Below are 22,076 nucleotides of genomic sequence, written 5' to 3'. Positions count from 1 at the left end.
GAACCTTTAAAAACCAGCAGATTTTAAAGCTTGGAAAGCTTCTAGGCTCTCCTCCCCTCCCTCTGCTCCTCAGTCTCCCCTTCTAGTTTGCTGACCCTGCATCCCATTCTGAGGCACTGAGATCTTACACCAGCCTTAGGTTCCTCACACAAACCTAGGTCCCTGACAGTTCAGGATCAGAAGTACTTGGCTGTCAGATACCTATGGATTTTATCAAATCTGTTGGCCACAAAGGTGAATCTAAAAAACGTGTCCTCCTCCCAGGTATCCCTATTGTTTGTATTTTCCACATAGATAATACTGAATAATTTCCAATATGTTATCATCAGTTCCAAATGGGATTGTTAATATAAAACCTTGACTTTGGAAACACATTCTTGATTTCATTTTTATTAGGTTGACAGAAAAATATTGGAGCAGACAGTTGTTTTTCAAGACTCTGAGATTAATCCTACCTCCTTAATCATGGCTATTTTTATTTTTCATATTTCAATTATATGCAAATATTCATACTAAGTAAACATCAGCCCAAAATGGAGCACAGTATCTAGCTAGTAATTGGATATAACACCCCACAAAGACTTAATTTTGCATAAAACCTACCAAAGAACTAGCAGTCACTTACAGAATAAATCTTATCAACCAGTTAGCAATGTCCTGCTGGCAGCACCCACACAGACCTCAAACCATTTGCAAAATGGAAGCTGCAGACAGCAAAGGAAGCAGCTTGGCTTTGGAAGCGTGGCAGCTGCCAAGAGCTGCAGACACTGGGATTCAGTCATGCACTGAAATGCCTGCTGGAAGGAGCCCAAAGCACCAACTGAGACCGAGCTGCAGCTATGGAATGTGTTAACTTGTGGGACAGACTGCAGTTTCTAACTCTGGCCTGGAGGCAAAATCTTCCTTACTAAAAATATGGATACCTGTTATTGAGGTTGAAGGTAAAAAAGAAGTAATCACATTTAAATCAAAAGTAGTTGTTCATGAAAACTGCTTCAGTTAATAAATGTTCTTTTTTTTTTTTCTTAATATTGCCCTACATTTATCTCCTTTTCTCTTATTATGGTTTCTGGGCATTTATCTTAAAATTCAGTCTCATTAAAACTTCTGAAGAAGGTATAAAAACATTATTCCATTTCACTGACATGATCAGTGTAATTTCTGAGGGCAATATTTCATGTAATCTTCAGAAAATTCATAAGCAATGTGAAAACTCATTTGAATACTTTATTGCATCCTTGATTTGGTACAAATAAAACTGTTCTGTTCTACTGTTTTATCCTTGTCATGCAATCCCAATATTCATTGCTGCAATAAATTAAGTCTTATAAACAACAAAACATCATAAAACAAACTCAAGAGATGCTGCAAATAGGGAACAAAAAGGAAATTATCTAGTGCAATCTTTCTGAGTGAAAAACCCTTGAAACATGTTACAGCCAGTCAGTTAATAATTGCTTTGTAAATCTGAAAAGAAGCAGAGGGGATAAAACTAATAAACAAGTCATAAAGTACAATTTTTACTTGTTTGGAGTGATTATGATTCCCTGGAGGGAAGAGGGGCACAAGAAGGCTGGTTAATGCTCAAGGATCACCTCTGCCAAGCTCAGGAATGAGCATCACACTGAAGAGAAAGTCAGGCAAAAATGACAGGAGGCTTATATGGATGAACAGGGAGCTCCTGGATAAACTCAGAAAGGAAGCCAACAGAGGGTGGGTGCAGGAACAGGCAGCCTGGAAGGAGTGCAGAAATTGCCCAAGCAGCCAGGTATCTTGTTAGGAAAGCTCACAGAAGCCCTGACAGAATTAAAATTGGCTAGGGCAAGAGGAAAAGTACATCAGTGATAAAGGGAAGACTAGGGAAAATGTGGGCCCTCTCTGGAGCAAACCTGGGGACCTGGCTACCCAGGACAGGGAGAAGGTTGAGGTCATCAATGACTTCCTTGCCTTGGTCTTCACAGACAAGTGCTCCAGCCACACTGCCCAGGTCACAGAAGGCAAAGGTGGGGACGGGGGGAATGAGAAATTGCCCACTATAGGAGAGGATCAGGCTGGAGGATATCCAAGGGACACAAAGGTGCACAAGTCCAGGGGACCTGGTGAGCTGCACCTGCTCATGCTGAGGGAACGGGCTGAGGAAGTGCCTAAGCCACTGCCCATCGTATGTGAGAAGTCATGTCAGTCCACTGAAGCTCCCACTGACTGGAAAAGGGGAAAAGGAACCCCCACTTAAAAAAGAGAAACAAGGAAGACACAGGAAACTACAGCTCTTTCAGCCTCACCTCAGGTCAGAAAGATCATGGAAACAAATCCTCCTGGAAATTTTGCAAAGATACGTGTGAAATGAGGAGATGAATGGTGACAGGTACCTCAGCTTCACTAAGGGCAAATCATGCCTGACAAATTTGGTGGCCTTCTATGACAGGGTCTATTCCTGCCACAGTCAACCATGTTCAAAATCTCATAATAAAGAACCTGTTTTTATATTTCCTCCAGTGTAGCTATTATACTTGTGCTGGAAAACAAATACAATCTTTCCAAATAAATAAAGTGCCATCCACAATATATGCTTGTACAGATGCTGAATATTACAACAGATTTTAATACTACTCTGAAAACACACAGTTCTGTCTTTCTTATTCACCCAGGCTGAACAGAACACATGATGGATGTTAAAAATCCAGATGCCATTTTCATTGCACCATGCTAGAATGCAGGATCTCTTTTCCAGAATGAAAAGGACACAAGAAGGTAACTTTAAACAGAAACCTTTTACAGAAACAATCTGAAGTTTTGGAAAGTCATGAACAACTGGAAATAGCATTATCCAAATGACAAAGATGGGTAAATTTTGTAATTGGTGCTGTTATCATTTTAAGCTACAACACGCCAGACTTTTCAGGAATATGTTACTTAATGATAAATTTTCTTCCAGTGTAATGGCTTGGCAGATCTTCACCATTAGCTTGCAGTCAAAATGTCATTCCAAGACATGCTGCCAGCATTACAATATTGACCTAATTTGTCCCTTGTGTTTTATGTTCAACATAAACTCAGAAATCGTGAAAATGTTTTCTTGTCTTACAGTTATTTCAAAGAATTCCAAATGATATTTTATTACTAGTGTTCCCAAACTGGAAGCATAAGGAAATCGGAAGGAAAAATCAGAAAGACAGATTTAACTTGTTTAAAATGTAGCTCATTTCTGGGCACTTGATGCCAGCAAACTTTTTTATTTAAAAGAAATATCCAGATATTTATTTTTAACAATCTTAAGCTACTTAGTGTTCTTAAAAAAATGTGTATTTGCTCTTAAAAAATTAACATTTAAAAATAGTCGACTTCAATATTTTACTTGTAACATATTCCCCTTTTCCTGCATCAAGAAGCCTACAGCAAAAAAGGCATTGAAATTCTGCCATGCAAGTATTCATAGACATTACCTGAATATCTCTTATCTTGGCTTCCTTTTACTCATTAAAAAAGGCACTCTTTGAATCCCTCCATTATTATCAAGAGATCTGAACATACACATATTTTTTTCATTTAAAAAATAGAAAAAACTCTCATAATGTTCTTTTTAAGGCATGTAAGTTCTGAACATTTTTAGAGCACTAAGAACTCTCAGGACCGATCTCAGAAAACAACTCATGTGATTCTAGTACTACTTCACTTAATACTTAGTATGCTTACGCTTCAATGCTAAGACAAATTTAAGTACGAAAATAGCACGGAATGCACTTATTAATGCGGAAAAAAAAATTTTTAGAGAATTTGAGGAAAATCAATAGACATGAAGGTAAATATTTCAGAAAGAGTTATATTTAGTATAAATCAAATTGAAAAGGTTCACACCTTTAGAGTACATTTCTGCACTCTCCTAGATGATGGAAGATTGCCAAACTGTGGTTTGAGTCAAAAGGTGAACAGAAATGTCTTAGGAATGTTTTGCTCATCCTGTTTGCTGCACAAGAAATTCATTAACTTCATTAGCAAGATATTTAGGTAAATTGTTACATGTAGTAAAATGTTTTTACAGACTTAAATATTCAAAAATCCTGAAAGTGCACTCTCATACAAATGACTAATGTCTGCAATCAGAAAACAAAACTAATCTACCAGTTCCTCCACAAAAGAAAGGAAAGCAAAAAACACTGATAAATGGAAATAATAAGACAGCTAGGAAAAAATATCAGGGCATCAACTGTGACACATAATGGCCTGTTTGGCATCTCCCTGTGACAAAAGGATGAAAGACAAAAGTTCAACAGAATGCAGTGAAGGTGTTTTTTCCTTAGTCTAAAAAAAGGAACAAACTCAATGCAACAAAACCATAACCTGCCAAGAAGAATGTAATAAGTGACTTACAGGAACCAGGAATTTTTTTATTTCTTCCAAGGCATGACTCATACGAGAATACGCCTCCCCAGGTGGAGCAAACACTTCAATTAATACGTGGAGCTCATCACTCAAGTGGGCGTATTTGGCTTCTCCACTTTTCCTTAGTTCTTCCTCCTATGAAGAAAGGGTGGATTTGGTTTTAAAACTGGAAATCTACTAATTTTGCAGTGATTTAGCATTCACAGACAACAGGACAGAAGGACATACTGTAAGCAGACTTTTAAATCCGTTAAGAAATAAAAGTCTAGTTCAAGCCACCTAAAGATTTAAAAATCAATTTTGAGTGTTTGAATTATAAAACCAGCATAATTATCATCTAAATCAGATTTTAATCAGCGCAGTGAAAAAATGCTAAATACACCAGAAGGAAGAAGTGACATATTAAATCCATAATGGAAAAGCTGCATTCATCTGTCTGAATCTTAGCTCTTAACAACAAAAAACCCCATAAAATAAAGATGCATTTAACCATTTTGGAACACTATTGTTTAGTAAACTCTTTAGGTTCTTCAACAAATGTCTGCAGCCAGTACATTTTAGTATCACCAAATGATAATATGAAAAATATGCTCTAGGACTTTTATTTGAGACACAGAATCACAGGATAGTTTGGATGTGAAGGGTGTGAATTACTAAAGACTATGTAGTTCCAGTGCCCCTGCCAGGAACAGACACCTTCTATTAAATCAGGTTGCTTAGGGCCTTAAAACACTCCCAGGAATGGGGCATCCACAACTTCTTTGGTCAAACCGCTCCAATGTCTCACCGTAGTCATAGTGAAGAACCTTTTTCGAATGTTTAATATAAAATCTACTCTCATTCAGTTTAAAGCCACTACCCCTTGTCCCCTCACTATGTACCTTTTCACAAAGTCCCTCTCCAGCTTTCTTGGCCTCTTTCTGTACTTGAAAGGTGCCATAAATTTACCCTGAGCCTTCTCCAGGCTGAGTAACCCAAATTCTCTTCACAGCAGAAGGGCTCCAGCACTGGTCGTCCTCATGGCCCTCCTCTGGAGCTGCTCTGACAGATCCATGTGCTTCTTATGCCGAGGGCCCCTGAGCTGCTCTCAATACTCAGTGATGAAGGAGCTTCAGCCCCAGTCCCAATTCAGGGTACCTATGTAATGTGGAGGACAGCTCAGCTGGTGAATCACCACACCTAGATATAGCTCAACCATCTTTGGGTCCCAATTTTATAGCTATAAAATAAGCCTAATAATCCTACTTCATGTTAGAGTAATGTTCTGAAATGTCAATCCACTTTCTTACACAACGTTTTGAGATAGCAAATGTAAATTGCAAAATAGATTCGTAGTAGCTACTGCTCCATAAAAATCAGAGACATAGAATAGTGATCGTGTTAATGGCACTGGCTATGACAACACAATGAAAAATCCAATCCATTGCTACACAAGATAGACATAAGTAATGCTAAAGAAATGATGAGCAGAAGTCTCAGTCTTCAAAAATATTTTGAGAAATGTAATTTAAAAGAAAATATGTATAAACAAAAAACATCACAAAAATAAGTAAACTAATTTGCTTGAAAATGGTGAAAAGGTTACACCTTTTTAGTATATAGTAAAATAATAGTTTGTGAACATGTAGTAAAGATATAAAAACTGTAACAACAGATTGCAATTATTACTGATTAAGCTTATTTAATTCTGCATTAACTTCACTTATTTTAGTATTGACTCTTTTACACCATTGCGTGCTACCAAAACCATTTGCAAAATGCTATGCTCCTAACAATAAGTATTCAGTTCTTTTTATCTATGTTAGAAGATCCAGTCTCAAGGACTTTTTGATTTTCCAGAGAATACACAAAGGCTATATCCTGCAGCTCTAGAGCCCGAGATCAGGCTCCATGCTAAGTCAACATTTGGAGATTATGATAAAATAATTAACTCAATAAATGTAAACTACTATTTTATTTTTATGTTTTAAATTTGACATATTTGTTTGCAACTGAAACTAGAAAAATTATGATGAGATATAATTGTCTCACTATTTTTATTTTTACAGTTCAATTATCTTTGGCATTTTAGCTTATCACTGAAATCTCATTGAAATTTCCATAAGAACCATAGCATAATATAAAAATCTATCATGAGATGCTTCCAGTTTTCTGGAAAAAAAAATCACACATTTGATTACGTCTAGAAAAATCTGGTATGAAGTTTTCAGTAAAATTAAGTTTTAATAGTTATAAAGGTGCACCCTAGTGATTGCTGGACGTTTCCTCCCTATTGCTTTTTTAAGATTCTGAAGGAAAAAAAATCCAACAAAAAACCAACAAATGCCAGAAAGCACCAAAAGTTATCTTTCAGGAAAAGACTACCAAGAAACTTAGAATTTAGAAATTGGACCTTTTTTTCAGATGTAGAAAAAGCAAAAGAATAATATTTTGCTCATTGTTTTGATGAGGATTCTGTACAGCTAAGACATCAGCAAGATGATTTTATAATGCATACCTGGAATATGCCTCTTCAGTGGTAACAATGGTAATTACGTTTCTCTTTTAGTTTCCAAACCAACTCAGGTTTTCTTACAACACATCATTTTCTAACCTGCCTCTTCAGTTCAGCACATGCTTTCTGTCACTACTTGGAGCTTATTGTTAAAGCTGTTGGAAACCACAGGCTGAGGTTCTGAGATACTACACACTTCTTCGTGAGGATACTTAATGAGGTTTCTTCTTGTGGAACACATGGGGCTAAAGACTGAATTTTCACATGGTATCTCTTCCCGTAAGAGGGTAAAATGTCACAATAATGCTCCTTTTATTGCAAGTGTATGTAGAGAGACAAAGAAACTTGATTAAGGAAAACTATGAGTGAATGAGAACTCACAGACCATGTGAGCACTGCACCAAACTCTCCTTCCCAAAGCCAGTGAATATGGCTGAGTATTTGGGGACTGAATGTAGCCTTACATTTAACCCTATGTGGGGTACCAGGCATCTAACAAGCAAACAACAGACATGGCTCACAGTGTTGGGGAGACACTCGCTGGTATGGCAGGTGGTACCTACTGGCAGCTAACACAGCTTTCCAAGGGCACTACAGAGGAACAGGCCCTCCCAGGAGCACAAGGAGAAGTACAACACCTTTGCAGATCTTCATTAGCAAGCAGCACATCCCAAAATGGTCCCAGTATCTCAGTACCATGGACCCAGTATCCATACTGCTTCTGTTTAGGATGGCAGTGCTGCCCACAGCAGTGGATCTTGCCTCCTGCTAGTTGTACTCTGGTTGCAATAACTGAGTTCCCCTTAGAAGCCAGAGAGCCTTTCTGGAGCCCAACCTTGATTTAGTTTCATAGGAGAGGAATCCAGTTAAAACCCTGTGAGCTCTGCTCACTTTAAATAATGGGAATTGGGAAGGATCAGGAGGCTCTCCTCTAAACTATGCTTCTGAGTCAAACAAAAACACTAATGAATAACACCCCGTGTAGGGCTGGTAAGGACTGAAATGGATTATGAGACTTTCCAGCACCTGACCCATTAAGGCAGAATAAGTGAGATCATCATTAATCTATTTTTCATGGTGTTCCTTACCAGGCTATCTGGGTGCTAATGGCCTTCCAAGGCCCTAGCGGCCTCTAATGCACCAGTGCAATTACTTGTGGACTTTGGCTGTTTCTCATATAACTCTGCCTTAATCACCTCTGAGGTTCAGGTATTCCCCACGGTGCTGTCTGTAACTTTTGGCAGACTCTCATAGCTTTTTACATTCTACAATTCCCTGCATCATGCCTAGCAGTTTTCTAGACCCTGTTCAGCTTGCACAGCCTTGGCCAGTGTCCACCCAGCAGATGAGTTGTTCCCCCACAGCCCAAGCACAGAAATGAGAACTGCTTAAGCTTACTCATGTAGACATGAAATGAATCACAGTGGAAGGTGATGAGCATCGAAAGCCTGATGGATTCACTGAATCAAAATGCAGTTAAATCTCCACTGGCACTGGATCTTAGGGCAGAAAAACAACAGACCTGGGACCTGATCTGTTCTGCTTTATAAAAGGAATAGATTCCTTGGTTTCTGGGTTAGTGATGGCAATCACTCTTAGTACTGACTCTCAGGTTCATAGTATGGTTCTTAGTTCACAGTGACAATGATTCAGTTCAGTGTGGGTTGAGCACAGCAGAGAAAACATGTATCACCCTCCAGAAACAACTGCCCCTCATCCTGATCCTCTTCCACTCCATTCTGCATGTCAATTCCCTTCATTTCTCAAGAGTGACAGAACTCACATCCCCTCATACAAGACATACTTCCAGCTTCCTTCACTTTCTTCATTCTCTCTTCTTCCTCTCATTCTGAGTGTCTGTCACACAGTGCTGAAGTCCATCCACCCTCAGCATGATGTATGGTGCTATCACCCACTCCCTCCTAAGGATAAGAGGTGTTTTGAAACACCTACTGTTTTATAATTTCCAGTTGACTAAAGCAGGGTAAATGAGCTATAAAACTCTATAGTGGAAATATGAGAAGTATCAACCTCGGCAAAAGTGAAGTATGTGAGTGATAGGAACATAAAGGCCAAGAAAAATGATGAATTATCTCTGGATGTGAAAGGAGTCTTAATGTTTTAAAAGGATGTGTGTTGACAGACAACTGCTTTCTGTCTAGAAGCCTGGCCAAAATGCTTGAATAAAAAGACTAGAAAAAAGTTGAAAGAAATGGAGTTTGCACAGAAACAATTACACAGTCGAGACTGGTGAATCAAAAATGTCCTCATAACACTGAAATAAAGCATATAAAAAATAATAGAAAAGAAACTTGCAGTAGGAACTCTGTAGCTCTCAGAGATAAATTTAATCAATAGAATACAAGGAACTTCCTATAATGAAACAAATACAGCTACAAAAAGAAACAATGGATGCTTGAGGAACAATCTGAGAATTGCAATGGATTTCATATCTTGCAAGAATTTACAAAGAAAAGCATAGTGCAGAGACAAAGATGATAATCACAGGGCTGCTGCTACACAGGCATTATTCATAAGATCAGTGGGCAATGCTACAGAATAAAATTAATGAGCACGCAGTTTGATAAATGCAAACCTATTAATTTTTAATCTGGACATAAATGAAAAAAATCAAAATGTTGTCTACTGCACTGACTTTAGTATAAGTAACAGTGAACTCATTTATTGGGGGTACTGGGTTAGGAGTTAAAAAACCTTCAAGTCCAAGGACCCATCAGTAGAGAAACAAAGAAAGAAAAAAAAAAAGAAAAGACAAAAAAAGAAAAGACAATTTGATCATGGAGGAGGCATTGGAAGATTCAGTAGAGTACAGAACACAGCTAAAAGACCTAAGCTATTCCTTGACTCTTATTTTTAAACCAGTTATTCTCACTCCAGGAAGAAGGGAAGAAGAATAAAGAAGATGGAAGTGGTGAGTACATGGAGAGAGCTCACATAGCAGTGCAAAGACAGTGGGCGTACAACATCTGCAGTCAGCCACAGAGACCCCATTAAGAAATGCAAGCATTAGAAAGAACATCACCTAAAAGAGAAAATAACGAGGGAGATACAGGTGACAACAATTATTTTTCTGTACTTGATTCATCATTAAAATTTTCATTGTTACTTTGGTGAACTGGAGCAGAGAATTGTGTACATACAGTACTGTCTTGGGCAAACAGGTCCTTCAGTGTTTTATTTCCTGATGCTTTTCAAAATGAAATGCAACAAAATCTCAATGGCTAAGGGGCACTAACCCATACCTAGATCATCTTTTTGTTTAGAGAGGCAGAAAGGTAAAAAAGACTAATCAGCAGAAGAATGTGATGATAACACAACCACTACTGAAAGAACCCTAACACTGACATGAAGGTTAAATGAAGAAAAAAAAGGAATTCTTTGGAGAAAAAAAAAAAAGTTTTGGAAAAAGATTAACACACTGAAGTGGTAGTTGCCAAAACTGAGGCATCAGTGACCACTGTGACAACAACTAGTGATCTATGCTTAAATTCCCTGCCAGAAAACTAAGAGTTCACAGACCTGTAAATGTTGCTATGTTTGTACAAATCTAAGCAGAAGCTAAAACAGCATAGATAAGAACCACCTGGGCACTAGAAAATTGCTCCTTGAATTAACCAAGCCAAAGATATTTATTGAATACAATCAATGAATTGCAAGATTGGAAAGCTTATGTGGGAAATAAAAGATCCTCAAGAAATGCACAATTACCATACCTAAAGATGCTTCAATGGATTTTGTTCATCTTAAAACTTATGATCACAACTAGAGATCACTGCAATCCAGATACCTTCAGATTCAGAAAGACTTTGCCTTAATTAATGAGAGTAGAAAATGTCATGCTTTTATTTATGAAAGGCTAATTAGCAGTTTGTTGCAACTAAGTTACAATGTATTTTGCTTGAACTCCAAACAAGATGTTACACTTTTACTATGGGCAAAAACATATCTTAAAAGAAGTCTTTTTTTTTTTTTCCTCCTTTAATCCAAGATTTATTAGAAGTTTAGTTCCATACTAATGACTGCAGCTCAAATACCGTGCAGGCAAAAATGACACATAAAGTAACTTTCTAGTGTCTGACTCTTTCCCTGGTTTCACGCTCACCCTTCCACTGCCCTGGGGATCCTAAGGCTGATGGCTTCAGCGTGGAGAGGACAACACTGACGTGAGTTGCAGTACCCTGAGTTCTTTGATGCAAGATACTGCACTGGGTTTGCATGGCCAAGTTTTGGTAGCACTAGGGGGTACAGGGCTGGCTTCTGTAAGAAGCTGCCAGAAGCTTCCTCAGTGTCTGGCAGTGCCAATCCCAGATGGCTCCAAGACAGATGTGCTGCTGGCCAAGGTTGGGCCAAACAGAAATGGTGCAAACACCCCTGCAGTAACATATTTAAGGAGAAGAGAGAAAAAGTTATGTCTCAGATGTAATTTTGGTCAGAGAAGAGTGGAGTGAGAATATGTGAGAGGAACAGCTCTGCAGACTCCAAGGTGAGTGCAGGAGAGGCAGGAGGTGCTCCAGGCACCACAGCTGATTCCCCTGCAGCCCATGGAGGACATGGGGATGCAGAGATCCACCTGCAGCCCTTGGAGGAGACCCACACCAGAGCGGGTGCATGTTTAAGATGAGGCTGTGACCCCATGGGAGGCCTGTGCTGGAGCAGGCTCCTGGCAGGGACCTGTGGAGAGAGGAGCCCACGCTGGAGCAGGTTTCCTTGCAGGACTTGTTTCTCTGCGGGGTCCCCATGGTGGAGCAGCCTGTCCTAGGAGGACAGCATACCATGGAACAGTGACCCACACTGCAGCATTATGCAGAGATCTGTTGCCTGTGGGATTGACTGATGTTGGAAAAACTCATGGAGGACTGTCTCCTGTGGAGAGTCCCCACACTGGATCAGGAGAAGGACTCCTCTCCCTGCCCAGTGGCAGAAATAACCTGTGGTGAACTGAGCAGACTGTAACCCCCATTCCCTGTCTCCCTGCACCACTGGGGGAGAGAAGGTAGAGCTGGGAAGAAGGCAGAAGTGGGGAGAAAGGTACTTTTAAGGTCTTATTTTACTTTCATTGTTCTGCTCTGATTTTCTTAGTAACAATTATTATCTCTAATTCTAGACTGCTTTTGCCCTCCACAGTATTTTCTCAGATCTCTCTCTGTGTTTACCTCAACCCATGAATCCTTTGTTATATTTTCCCTTCCCTCTGCAGTTGTGGAGGGGAGTGATAAAAGGCTTTGGTAGGTGCATGGCATCCACACAAAGACAATCCACTACAGACACATAAAACTGACAGCAATAATTTCCTTCTCCTCTCTCTAGGAAGCACAGGGGGTTATTTTTAGGATGGTAAACATGCTATATACATTGTTCTTTCTCCATTGTTTAGCAACTCTATTTCCCATCCAATTTCACTAGATACAGAAAGTTTTACACCTGCTGTGTATGGGTTTTTTTTGCTCTCTTGTTACTCATGATGTGATTTTACCAGATCCCAGTGTTGTGTCCCTTTAATGACCTGCAGCTGACCTTGATGCCTAGTCCCTGCTTAGAGTCCTGGAGCCTTCCCTATCATCCCATGCCTTAGCTTTCAATGCATCCACTTCCATCCCAACCCTGTGCTCTCCTCCCTGTGCTCCCCTGTGCAGTGCTTTTATTCTAGGGCCATAGCAGCACCCTCCACACAGAATAATGATTTATTATTGCTACCATTAATTACAGATACAGTACAGACCTAGGCAAAAAGTAAAGCAGTGAAGGTAAAAATCACTCAGCCATTAGACAAAGGCTGCAAGAAGTCACAAAGCTCAAAGGGAGCTGGGGACAGGCCATGAGCAGTCACGGCTGGCAGGTCCCAGCCCTGTGCTGTGGTTTTAGCACAAAGCCTGCAACCTGCAACAGGTGATGGCAGCACCACATTTACTGGGACACAGGGATTCCAGAGTTAGTGCAAAGACAACATAAGGAACCAATTGCCTCTGATAACCAGTTCTAAAAGCACTCTTGGGAGACAGAGATTTATTTTTTTTCACCTACACGTGTAATTTCAAACCTAAATATACAGCTGGATGAGGCCTTCTGCTTTCTCAGTTCCACCAATGCTAGATTATAGACACGCCCATCTCAGGGTATAAAGAATTGCTTGGGCTCTGCCACAGTGTAAACTGTGATGGCTACAGCTACTGCTGAGGATGAGTCCCTGCACAAAAGGATCAAAACTAATGAGCACTGACTGTATTCCCAAACTTCACCATCCCTTTAGGAAGGGCTCCTCACTATGATTTAGGGTTTTGCTTAACTACACCCAGGCTGCTGACAGCCAATGCCAAATCACCACATTCAAAAGGATAAATACAGCTATTTAGTGATTTGAAAAAATGAAGAGTAGAGAGATATAATAAAGGCTGATGACATTGTAAGAGCTTTAAGAGCTTACTGTGTCAAAAATAAAGCATCAAGCCTTTGGCAGAAGAGAAACATCATTTGAGGAAAGCAGATATAACTTCATTTACACTGGTTGGATGAAAATATACCTTCTTTTCCTCTGGTGTAATTTTTACTTTCCAGAAATAATTTTACTGGTTCTCTTACATCAATCTAGCTCTATTTCCTTATGTTTGGAGCCAACAGTTTTATAAATGTTAATCCTTTCTTTTTTTTAGAGAGAGAGCATGAAGAGTCACCTTAAAGTGATACAAATGTTATAGACACTAGAAAACTCTACTAATGTTTTAGGTAATTCAGTAAACTAGCTGATGACAAATTATCAGTCATCATGAAAAGAAGGTTAACTGTATTTATGCTAAGAATTCCATAAACAATAATTTATTTATCAAAAATTCTTATTAATCAAGAAACATTCATCTTTATATCTGTTATGTATATAGTGTTTGCAAAAACTGTACTTAATAAAAACCAGTATTGGTTATTTAAAATGTGCAAACAGGAAAATTTAAATTAAATATCAGTCTCACCTTTTTGTTCTTTCTCTATCATTAAGTTTTATTATGATTGTATTGGTCCTATAAGAACAATTTTTTTCTCCAAAGAATAAATATCACTTGTATCACAAGATTTGCAAGGGATATTCTGTTTTTAAGAACAGGGACTTGTATGAAAAGAAACATTTTTCAGTTCTCCAGGCTCTGAATGAATTATTTTGCTACAAACTACTGAACTGAAATAAAAGTAAATTCCAGTTGTAGTCAAGTACTTTAAAACTTTGGGTTTGGTCACCTGAAGGACATAGAAAAAATAATTCTACCATGGAGAAAATTCTGGAGGCAAAAATCCATGTGTAAGCTATTTCATGCATAAGAAGAAAAAAAGACTAGTATTTGAAACAATCCATCAGAAGAGGTCTAATGTGTACACTTAACTTTGACTGTAAAGAAGCTGTAGCTTGTCTTTGGCAATTATATTTAAGCCCAATTTCAAGATGAAGGCTCCAAGTGCACACATGAAAGTAAATACTTGGTTAACCACTCACGTGATGAAGGACGCTATCCCAACAGAGGCCGAGAGAACAGATCCACTGATGCATGTGGCTATTGCTTCAAAGTCAACTGCTATTGCAGGGGCCCACGTAGAGAGACCCCCAAGCCTTTCCCAATCTGTGTAACTTACTCACTTAGATTATAGCTGCAAAAGAACTCAAACACCCAGGATTCAGGCATGATTTTGATCCTAAACACCAACTTGTGGCCATCTAATTTCCTGCTCAGTTGCTTCCTATCCCTGAAATCCACAGACACCAGAACTGCTCACAGTAACACTCCTCAGACTGAAGTGTCTGGGCAGCAGCACCATATGAGAGTGAAGGAGATCTGATAATTCATTCAGGCTTAAGCTTCTCTGGGATTCCTAAAGTAACAAGGGACTAAGTAAGACAGATGTTCCCAATACACTACTATTGAATACAAAAGAGGAGCTGCTGCCCTTTTCCTTAATGAGGTAGCAGTTGGAGAGCTCATCAAGTTACACATTATGGAAGTCAGGAAATAGGTGTTCATTTTAGAGAAGTTGCTAGATGAATCCCACAAGAACCATTTGGGAACGTGTTCTGTTAAACTATTCATAAGCGATCCAGAAAATGAGCTGAACAGTAATAAAAATTCTCCAGTGATAAAGACCACCTCTTTCTGTGTGCACAGACTCTAGACAATGTTATTTCAGGAGAAAGATCTTGAAGGCATTACACTCAGGTCTACAGGAAGAATTTGCTCAGTGTATCATATCAATTACTAGAGTATTTTCTATTAGGCAATTTTGAAGAAAGGAAGATAAATGAAACTGCAAAGCCTCTAGTAGACCATTTTGGTGCTCCAATTTAATAAAGTTTAGGAACAAAACAGATCAAGATTAAAAGAATCATTACGAATATGGAAATCTTTTCATATGAGAAACTAAACACCAAAGTCTTGGCAATCTTGATTTTCCTGCAGTTCAGGATGTCCTTAAACAATTAATTCTTGGAAAGCCTTTCAATTTTCACTAGTTCTTGTGTTCTTACCCAAACTTTTCAATCTGCAACATTCAGGAGTTACAGACTGAGTGCATTATTACATTTTTCTGTCTTATTTGGAAATGTGAACTCATGAACATGGGGCATGATGTGTTGCATACTAGAGAAAAACCTCCAACATGTAGATGCATTATGTTTTTGTTCTATGACAGTTGCAATTGCTTCTGATGTATCTTTTATCACCTATTACATAGATGTGTACGCTTAAGGCGGTAATGTGTCAAATACGGAACTCAGTTCTGATGTTAAAGATCCTATTACTAATTAGCATTCAAATGAGCTCAAAACAGTATTACAGGTGCTTCATCTAGAAAGCAAGGCAACACTTCAGCCACTCTGATTGCTCATTATAATCAGAGCTGAAAGAGTGCAGAGGAGAGCGATTTACAGCCACTTTCAGCTGCAAATTCAGGAATCATGCCTGCTGCAAGATGTGAAGAGAACTGCCAGGTGCCTTCACCTCCTTACCTCCTGCAGTGGCAGCCTCCTCCTCTCCTTCCATGCATAGGGACTTTCTGAAGGATAATGTTGTTGTGTCACTGAGGAACCCTTTCAAATCCAACTGGGAAGCCCCGCAAAGTGTAAAAGCTCAAACTGATGATCCCATTTAACTCCTCATTGCCTTTTCTAACAAGTCTCAACAATTGTGCAGGATTCTCTGCTAATGTTTTGTACCCTGAGACACAGTGGAACCTGTGATCCAAGAAATGTGCTTCCCTAAACAGTGGATGTAAAGGAAGTGACTTCTCCCTGATTGCCATATTGGCCCAGGCAGGGTAATGGGGATGGTTTGGCTTCCAGCAGTTTAAAGACCTGTCTGATAAACTGCATAATAAAGTTCATTTTCCTGGCTGATTGTCAATAATGATTTCCTTAAGGCTGTCCCTTGATTAACCACAACATTGCAAACAAAAGCAGTAAATGGATTTGAGTATCCTACCACAAATTTAGAAGAGACCACTATTTGCTTGTATCCCCTTGATTCTCATGCAGTGATGTCCAAACCACATCAGTGGAGGGAAGCCATAATGGCAGAGACAAACTGAACTCTGGGGAGTGGAAAAGGGAAAAGAATTCATAAATAATTGGCAAACACTGTATCTCTAATGGCATTTACACAGATGAAAATGTTTGGATACCTGAGCTGATTTAAAAATTACATTATCTTCTGAAAAAGTATTTGAAATTAAATGAAATACCGAAAAATCAACCAGTCTGCCTCTCTTCTTCACAAACATATCCTTTTTCTTAGCTAGAATTTTAATGTTTTGCAAATTACATACTCCCTCTCCCATGTGACAATCACACATTATTTTGAAAGTTTTACTTTTTCTTTTCTTACAGAATTAGGTTTTGCATAATGATAAAGACCCCAAACACACTTTTCAATGGCAAAATTACTTGTTCCTCTACTATCTAGAAAAATCTAATTATTCACACTATATTCATTTAGACAAATAAATATTAATGAGATTGCAAGTTTTTGGATGATTTCTCACAAAGATGTCAAAAATAGCTGACAGATGAATATGTTAAACAATATTATATATACAATAAAATCATAGAATGAATCATAGAATGGTTTGGGTTGGAAGTGACCTTAAAGATTATCTGGTTCCAACCACCCTACCATGGGTAGGGATACCTTCCATTAGACCAGGTTGCTCAGAGCTCCATCCAAACTGGCTTTCAAAACTTTCAGGGTTGGGGCATCCACAACTTCTTGGGGCAACCTGTTCCTGCCATACCACCCTTGCAGTAAAGAATTTTTTCCCCAATATCTAATCTAAACTTACTCTCAATTTTAATCCATTCTCCCTTATCCTGTCACTACATGCTCTTGTAAAAAGTCCCTCTCCATCTTTCCTGTAGGCTCCCTTCAGGTACTGGAAGGTCACAATTACATCAACCCCAAACTGCTTTTCCAGGCTGAACAATCCCAATTCTCTCTTCCTCATAGGAGAGCAACTCAGTGGCCCTCGCTGGACTTGATCCAGCAGGTCCATGTCCTTCCTGTGCTGGGGAACTATCATAATTTTATGTCTGACATATTTACTGACTGCAGATAAAATAGTTTGCAAACAGATTCTCGGTCATCTGAGATATGATGGGGATTTGCTCTGCAAAGACGAAAAACACATTTTCTAATCTTCTCATAACAAAAATCTGTAAGGATATTAGTCCATTATAAGCCATAAATGAACATGAGTAAAATACATGATTTTTTAATGACTAGTGATTATAGCTATTCAAATTGAAATTTACTGAAGACCCATTTTCATGGGTTGTGCAGAGCACTCAGACCATGTACCATTCGGGTAACAGCAGCTCCTTGGCAGTGCAGTCTGGGCCTGAACTGAACTTTGCATCATGAGAGAGTACTTTAAAAAGCTATCACTTGTAAAGGAAAAGTAAAGGAAGTCAAAATAAGTTCTGTCAGGTTTGTTTATCTTGAGATAACTTGGCTGGGGTGATGATGGTAGCTTTTGGCTGGGGAGTCTGTGACTCAATGGAAACTTCAGTTTTCCTCACTGCAAATTTTTAGAATACATTGTTTACCTAAGAACAGACACATCCTCAGTGGAAAGCAGACTGACTCCTTTGCAAGGTAAATGCAAATCCTAGAATCACAAAGAAAGTAATCTGAAGGATGGAAAAGCCTTTCTTCCAGCAAGTCCAGTGTTCAGAATTTCACACTGTTCTTACTAGTGCCCCAAAAAAACCAGCAGGTACAAACTCACTTCAGAGGAGCTCACCCCAGGCTGGACATGTCACTGGCACTAAGCTGGCCATGTCAAGAAGTCAGTGACTAAGTGCAGCCAGGGCATTCCCTCCAAAAGCTCAAAGCATACTGCTCCAGATCCTCCACCCAGAACTCCCCATCACCCACGAGCACTTGCACAGCATCCAAACCAGAATGGACTACCACCAAAACCCCAAACATACATAAAATTGAAAGAGTAAAATAATTTTATAATTCAGTTTAAAACAGATAATTGCACTCCAGAAAAGGTTAAGTACCTGCAGTCTTCAGAGTCAGCTAATTTTACTGCACTAAAAATTAATATTCATTTTGCACTTAAGTTTTATTATCCAGATCATCCCTGGCAATTTAAAGCACTCCTCCAACCCCCTTTATGTGCTCAGATTTATGCATGAAGAAATAACCTTGTGCTTTGAGTGAGCCTAAACGCAGGCTTTGAGTGTTACAAAATTTTGATTACATGGTAGCCATATCTCAGATTATAAAAAAATATGCAGATTAAATTAATCAATTATAGTCAATTCTGCCTAATGTCACCATCAGTTTAGAACGAAATTTCCTTCTATTAAAAGCTTTTTCCCAGGAAACATTGTAACCTGCCTCTGGCTGAAAATGAGGCATTTTATTTGTTTTCCAGTTCTTTACTGCTTTAGCACCTGTGGTCTCCCTTGTTGCTCATTTTCAATACCAGTACAAATGAACATAAAATAAAACTGAACAATAACCCTGTTAATGGCAGACTTCCTCCACAGATTCAAGAGAAAAGATGTAGATATTTTTATCATTGTATGAACATCCTCAAATGCTATGACTGATATTAAATGCTGAAAAAAATATATTTCTTGTTCTTTCATCCCTTCCTCCTAAACTGGAAAACGGGAAAAATAAAAAAATATTTCTTAAATAAGGAATATGTGCACCACAAAAACTCAGCAAAGCTTCAGCTCTTAACAGACTTAGCTCATTGTGCTACATTTTCCATTTAAATGTTAGAGGTTTTGAGTCAAAGTGTGCTAAGACCAAATTACTCAGGTTCTTCAAAGACATCATAATCTTCCTCCCAAGGCTGTGTTCAACCCCAGGTCCTTGCTGATGTGCTGGATCTGAGACAAAAGTCACAGTCTGAAAAGACAGTTATAGGACAAATGAAAAATTATTTGTATCATGTGAGTGGGGTTCATTTACCTTGACTTAGGAATCCAGAAGTCAGATTTTTAACCCTAAACTACTCACATGGAGCTCTCAATGGAAACAAACAGGGTGATTCATCTGAAGCTGAGGCTGCTGTTCAAGATGACTGGGGAGTTCAGGTGAATGAATCAGTTTATGGATCTATGCATATTTTTGGATATGTCCAAACCATATTAAAAAAGAAGAAATCAAAATAGAATTGGTAACTATGAAAATTGGGGGGGGGGGGGGGGGAAGCATGTAGCATTGGTTGGATTCTTTTATAAAAATTATCAGGAAAAAAAATGAAGACTAATAAAACCATGCTAAACAAGTTTAAAGACTGCTAGCAGTGCTTTGGGAACTGAGTGAAGGATTGCAGACATCATTTTCAGTGCTCAGGAAGAGATAATTCATCCATCATGAATCTGAAACATTCAATTTGCTCTTCCAAACACATATTTAAGCATTACCTGTTTTCCCGGGGCATGCTGAATGAAAATTGCAGTATTTTACAATTGACCTACATGTTGCACTGCTGGTGACATGAAGAGCAAAGAAAGAGGTGGAAACCCAAGCAATCAGGCAAGTGCTGAGATGTTACCAGCTTCATATCTGTTTTTTTTGCATCACATTGTAATTCTTACTGCACTCAGAAACAGTGGTTGCAAAAGCAACACTGGCCAACAGATTCTGGTATGAGTTAAGAGAGATGATATACCTAATTATGAGAAACTCCATTTGTTCTATTTTCATTTTATTATGTAAGTTACTGAGGGGTATGACAGTGATGGAGGTCCCCAGCAGAAAAGGCACATGGTGCTCAGGCTCCAGGGACATGCTGCACCACAGCAGCTGATTAATTAACAGCTGTCATTTACCAAATATATCCTTTCACAATCAGTAAATCTGTCACAAAAGGACAGGTTCTGCTCCTCTGCAGTCTGAGCAATGGCACTGTGGCCATCATGTTTTATTACTGCACTCCCCTAAGATGCATGGAGGAGCCTGGAGAAAGCACTTGAGATGCCTCTCTGGTAAGCAGAGCATGACAAATTTCCATTAGCTCCTCGACCTCTGGCCATGGTGGGGATTACTACCCTTGGCTCACTTGCCTCCAGTCCTCTGCTGTGCCTCCTGTGCTCCTCGTGCCCTGTCCCAGGGGTTGCAATGCCTCCTCCAGCACCAGGCTGTGTGTGTTTCCTTCCTTCCCTCCTTCATACTGACAGAGAGACCTTTCCCCACCAGGGACTTATATGTAAAATGGCTAACAAGGAAGGAAAGATTGTCTGTTTTTTGGTTGTTTTTTCTCGTCCCCAGTCTCTCTCTGAATACCATTCTGTCAAAGGGTGTTTTTATGCTAGAAACATTCAGTGGGAAAGAATAATTCTTGTCAGCCACTCCTTGCTGCTGCTGCTTTGGCAAACTGCATTCACCAGTGGCTGCCTCTGCTGGGGTCACCTGGCCCTGCTGCCAGGACCCAGTGAGAGAGGCATGAGGGTAAATGAGCATCTCTCCCTGGGGCACAGGGTCCCCAGGAGTCCACTCCCCACAAACCCTCTAATCCACTCACACGTGGGTTTTCAGTCTTTCTGCCACTGTCTCCTCAGACACAAGGGAGGGTGACAAATGAGACAAACCATCATATTTGCCACACAGACAGGAGATCTGATTCTTCTGTGTCCGTGGAAATGCAGAAAAGCAACTGAAGCATCCTGCTTTGTAGGAAGAGAAATTAAATGCCCCTTTCAGGAGAATATTATGGCAAATAAATGTAATCTGCATATAATGCAGCAATGACCCTGGACTATCTAAAATCAACTTCAAACTGCTGGCAGAATTAAAGTCCAAAACCTGTTGGTTTTGTGCTTACTTGTGTGCTTAGGAATTGCTGTTCTTTCATTCCAGCAGTGAGAATATATTTGACCAAGTGTTGCTAGCACCTTCTATTACGCAGAATGGTAGAGTCTCTGGACAATGAGTAGAAAGGAGAAGTTAACAAGCTGAGGTCGGCCAAATTTCCTTTGAGGAGAAAGCAGAAAAAGTTGTTTTTTTCAAATTATGCAAGTATTAATGGGAATGCAGAAATGCAATGGCTTTACCTGTGAAGTTTAGAGTCCTTTTCCCTAGATCAGCAGACGGAATTGAAATATTTGCAACTTTAAGGAGGTCCAGTGTGCTTCCTCCTTATCTTATTGAAGCCATATTGATAATAACATTAAAGAAATGTTTAAGAGGCTAAGAAGCTGTGATGATATCTATTTTCTGAATTTAATGTAAAGCCAGAAAATATTACTGCTATTATTACACAACATTTTGCATGCTATTGCATTAACGTGTTTCTAGAAAAAAAAAAAAAAACAAAACAAAAAAACATGATGCTGTGTTAGAAACAGTCCCAGCAGGGTGAGAGGGAGAAGAGGACAGGCTGCCTGCCAGACCCAGCCAGTCTAACACTAGATCAGCAGGTCTATCTCCCTGAGATTGCCTGAGAGCCAAAGGAAGCCTTTGGAATATGTGTTGATGTGATGGGTTGCTCTAACTTTAAAGTTTTATTTTAATTTGTGAATACAGGACTTAGGTGGATGCATTGCTACAAAGTGCCATGCATTAATCTTTACTCTGAAGGATTCTCTTTTGCTTTAAAACACCCCCTTTGAAATGCACTAATAAGAAACACACTGTTTAAAAACCTAAAGGTTTGCATTTGAGAACTTTTTACTTTCAGGCCAGAGCGC

General features: G+C 39.2%; 1 protein-coding gene across 3 annotated transcripts in view; it reads right to left on the bottom strand.

Moving 5' to 3' along the window:
- Nucleotides 1-22,076, bottom strand: part of KHDRBS2 (KH RNA binding domain containing, signal transduction associated 2) — a 339,264-nt gene that overhangs the window by 176,733 nt on the left and 140,455 nt on the right. For all 3 annotated transcript variants that reach the window (XM_063153003.1, XM_063153001.1, XM_063153002.1), the window contains exon 4: nucleotides 4,369-4,515. In XM_063153003.1, coding sequence (XP_063009073.1) covers nucleotides 4,369-4,515 — 147 coding nt within the window. The remainder of the gene's footprint in view (nucleotides 1-4,368; nucleotides 4,516-22,076) is intronic.

This window comes from Melospiza melodia, chromosome 3, assembly GCF_035770615.1.
Source record: "Melospiza melodia melodia isolate bMelMel2 chromosome 3, bMelMel2.pri, whole genome shotgun sequence".
Taxonomy (NCBI): Eukaryota; Metazoa; Chordata; class Aves; order Passeriformes; family Passerellidae; genus Melospiza; species Melospiza melodia.
Note: the sequence above shows the minus strand (reverse complement) of the source record. Positions and strands in the feature narration are given on the sequence as shown.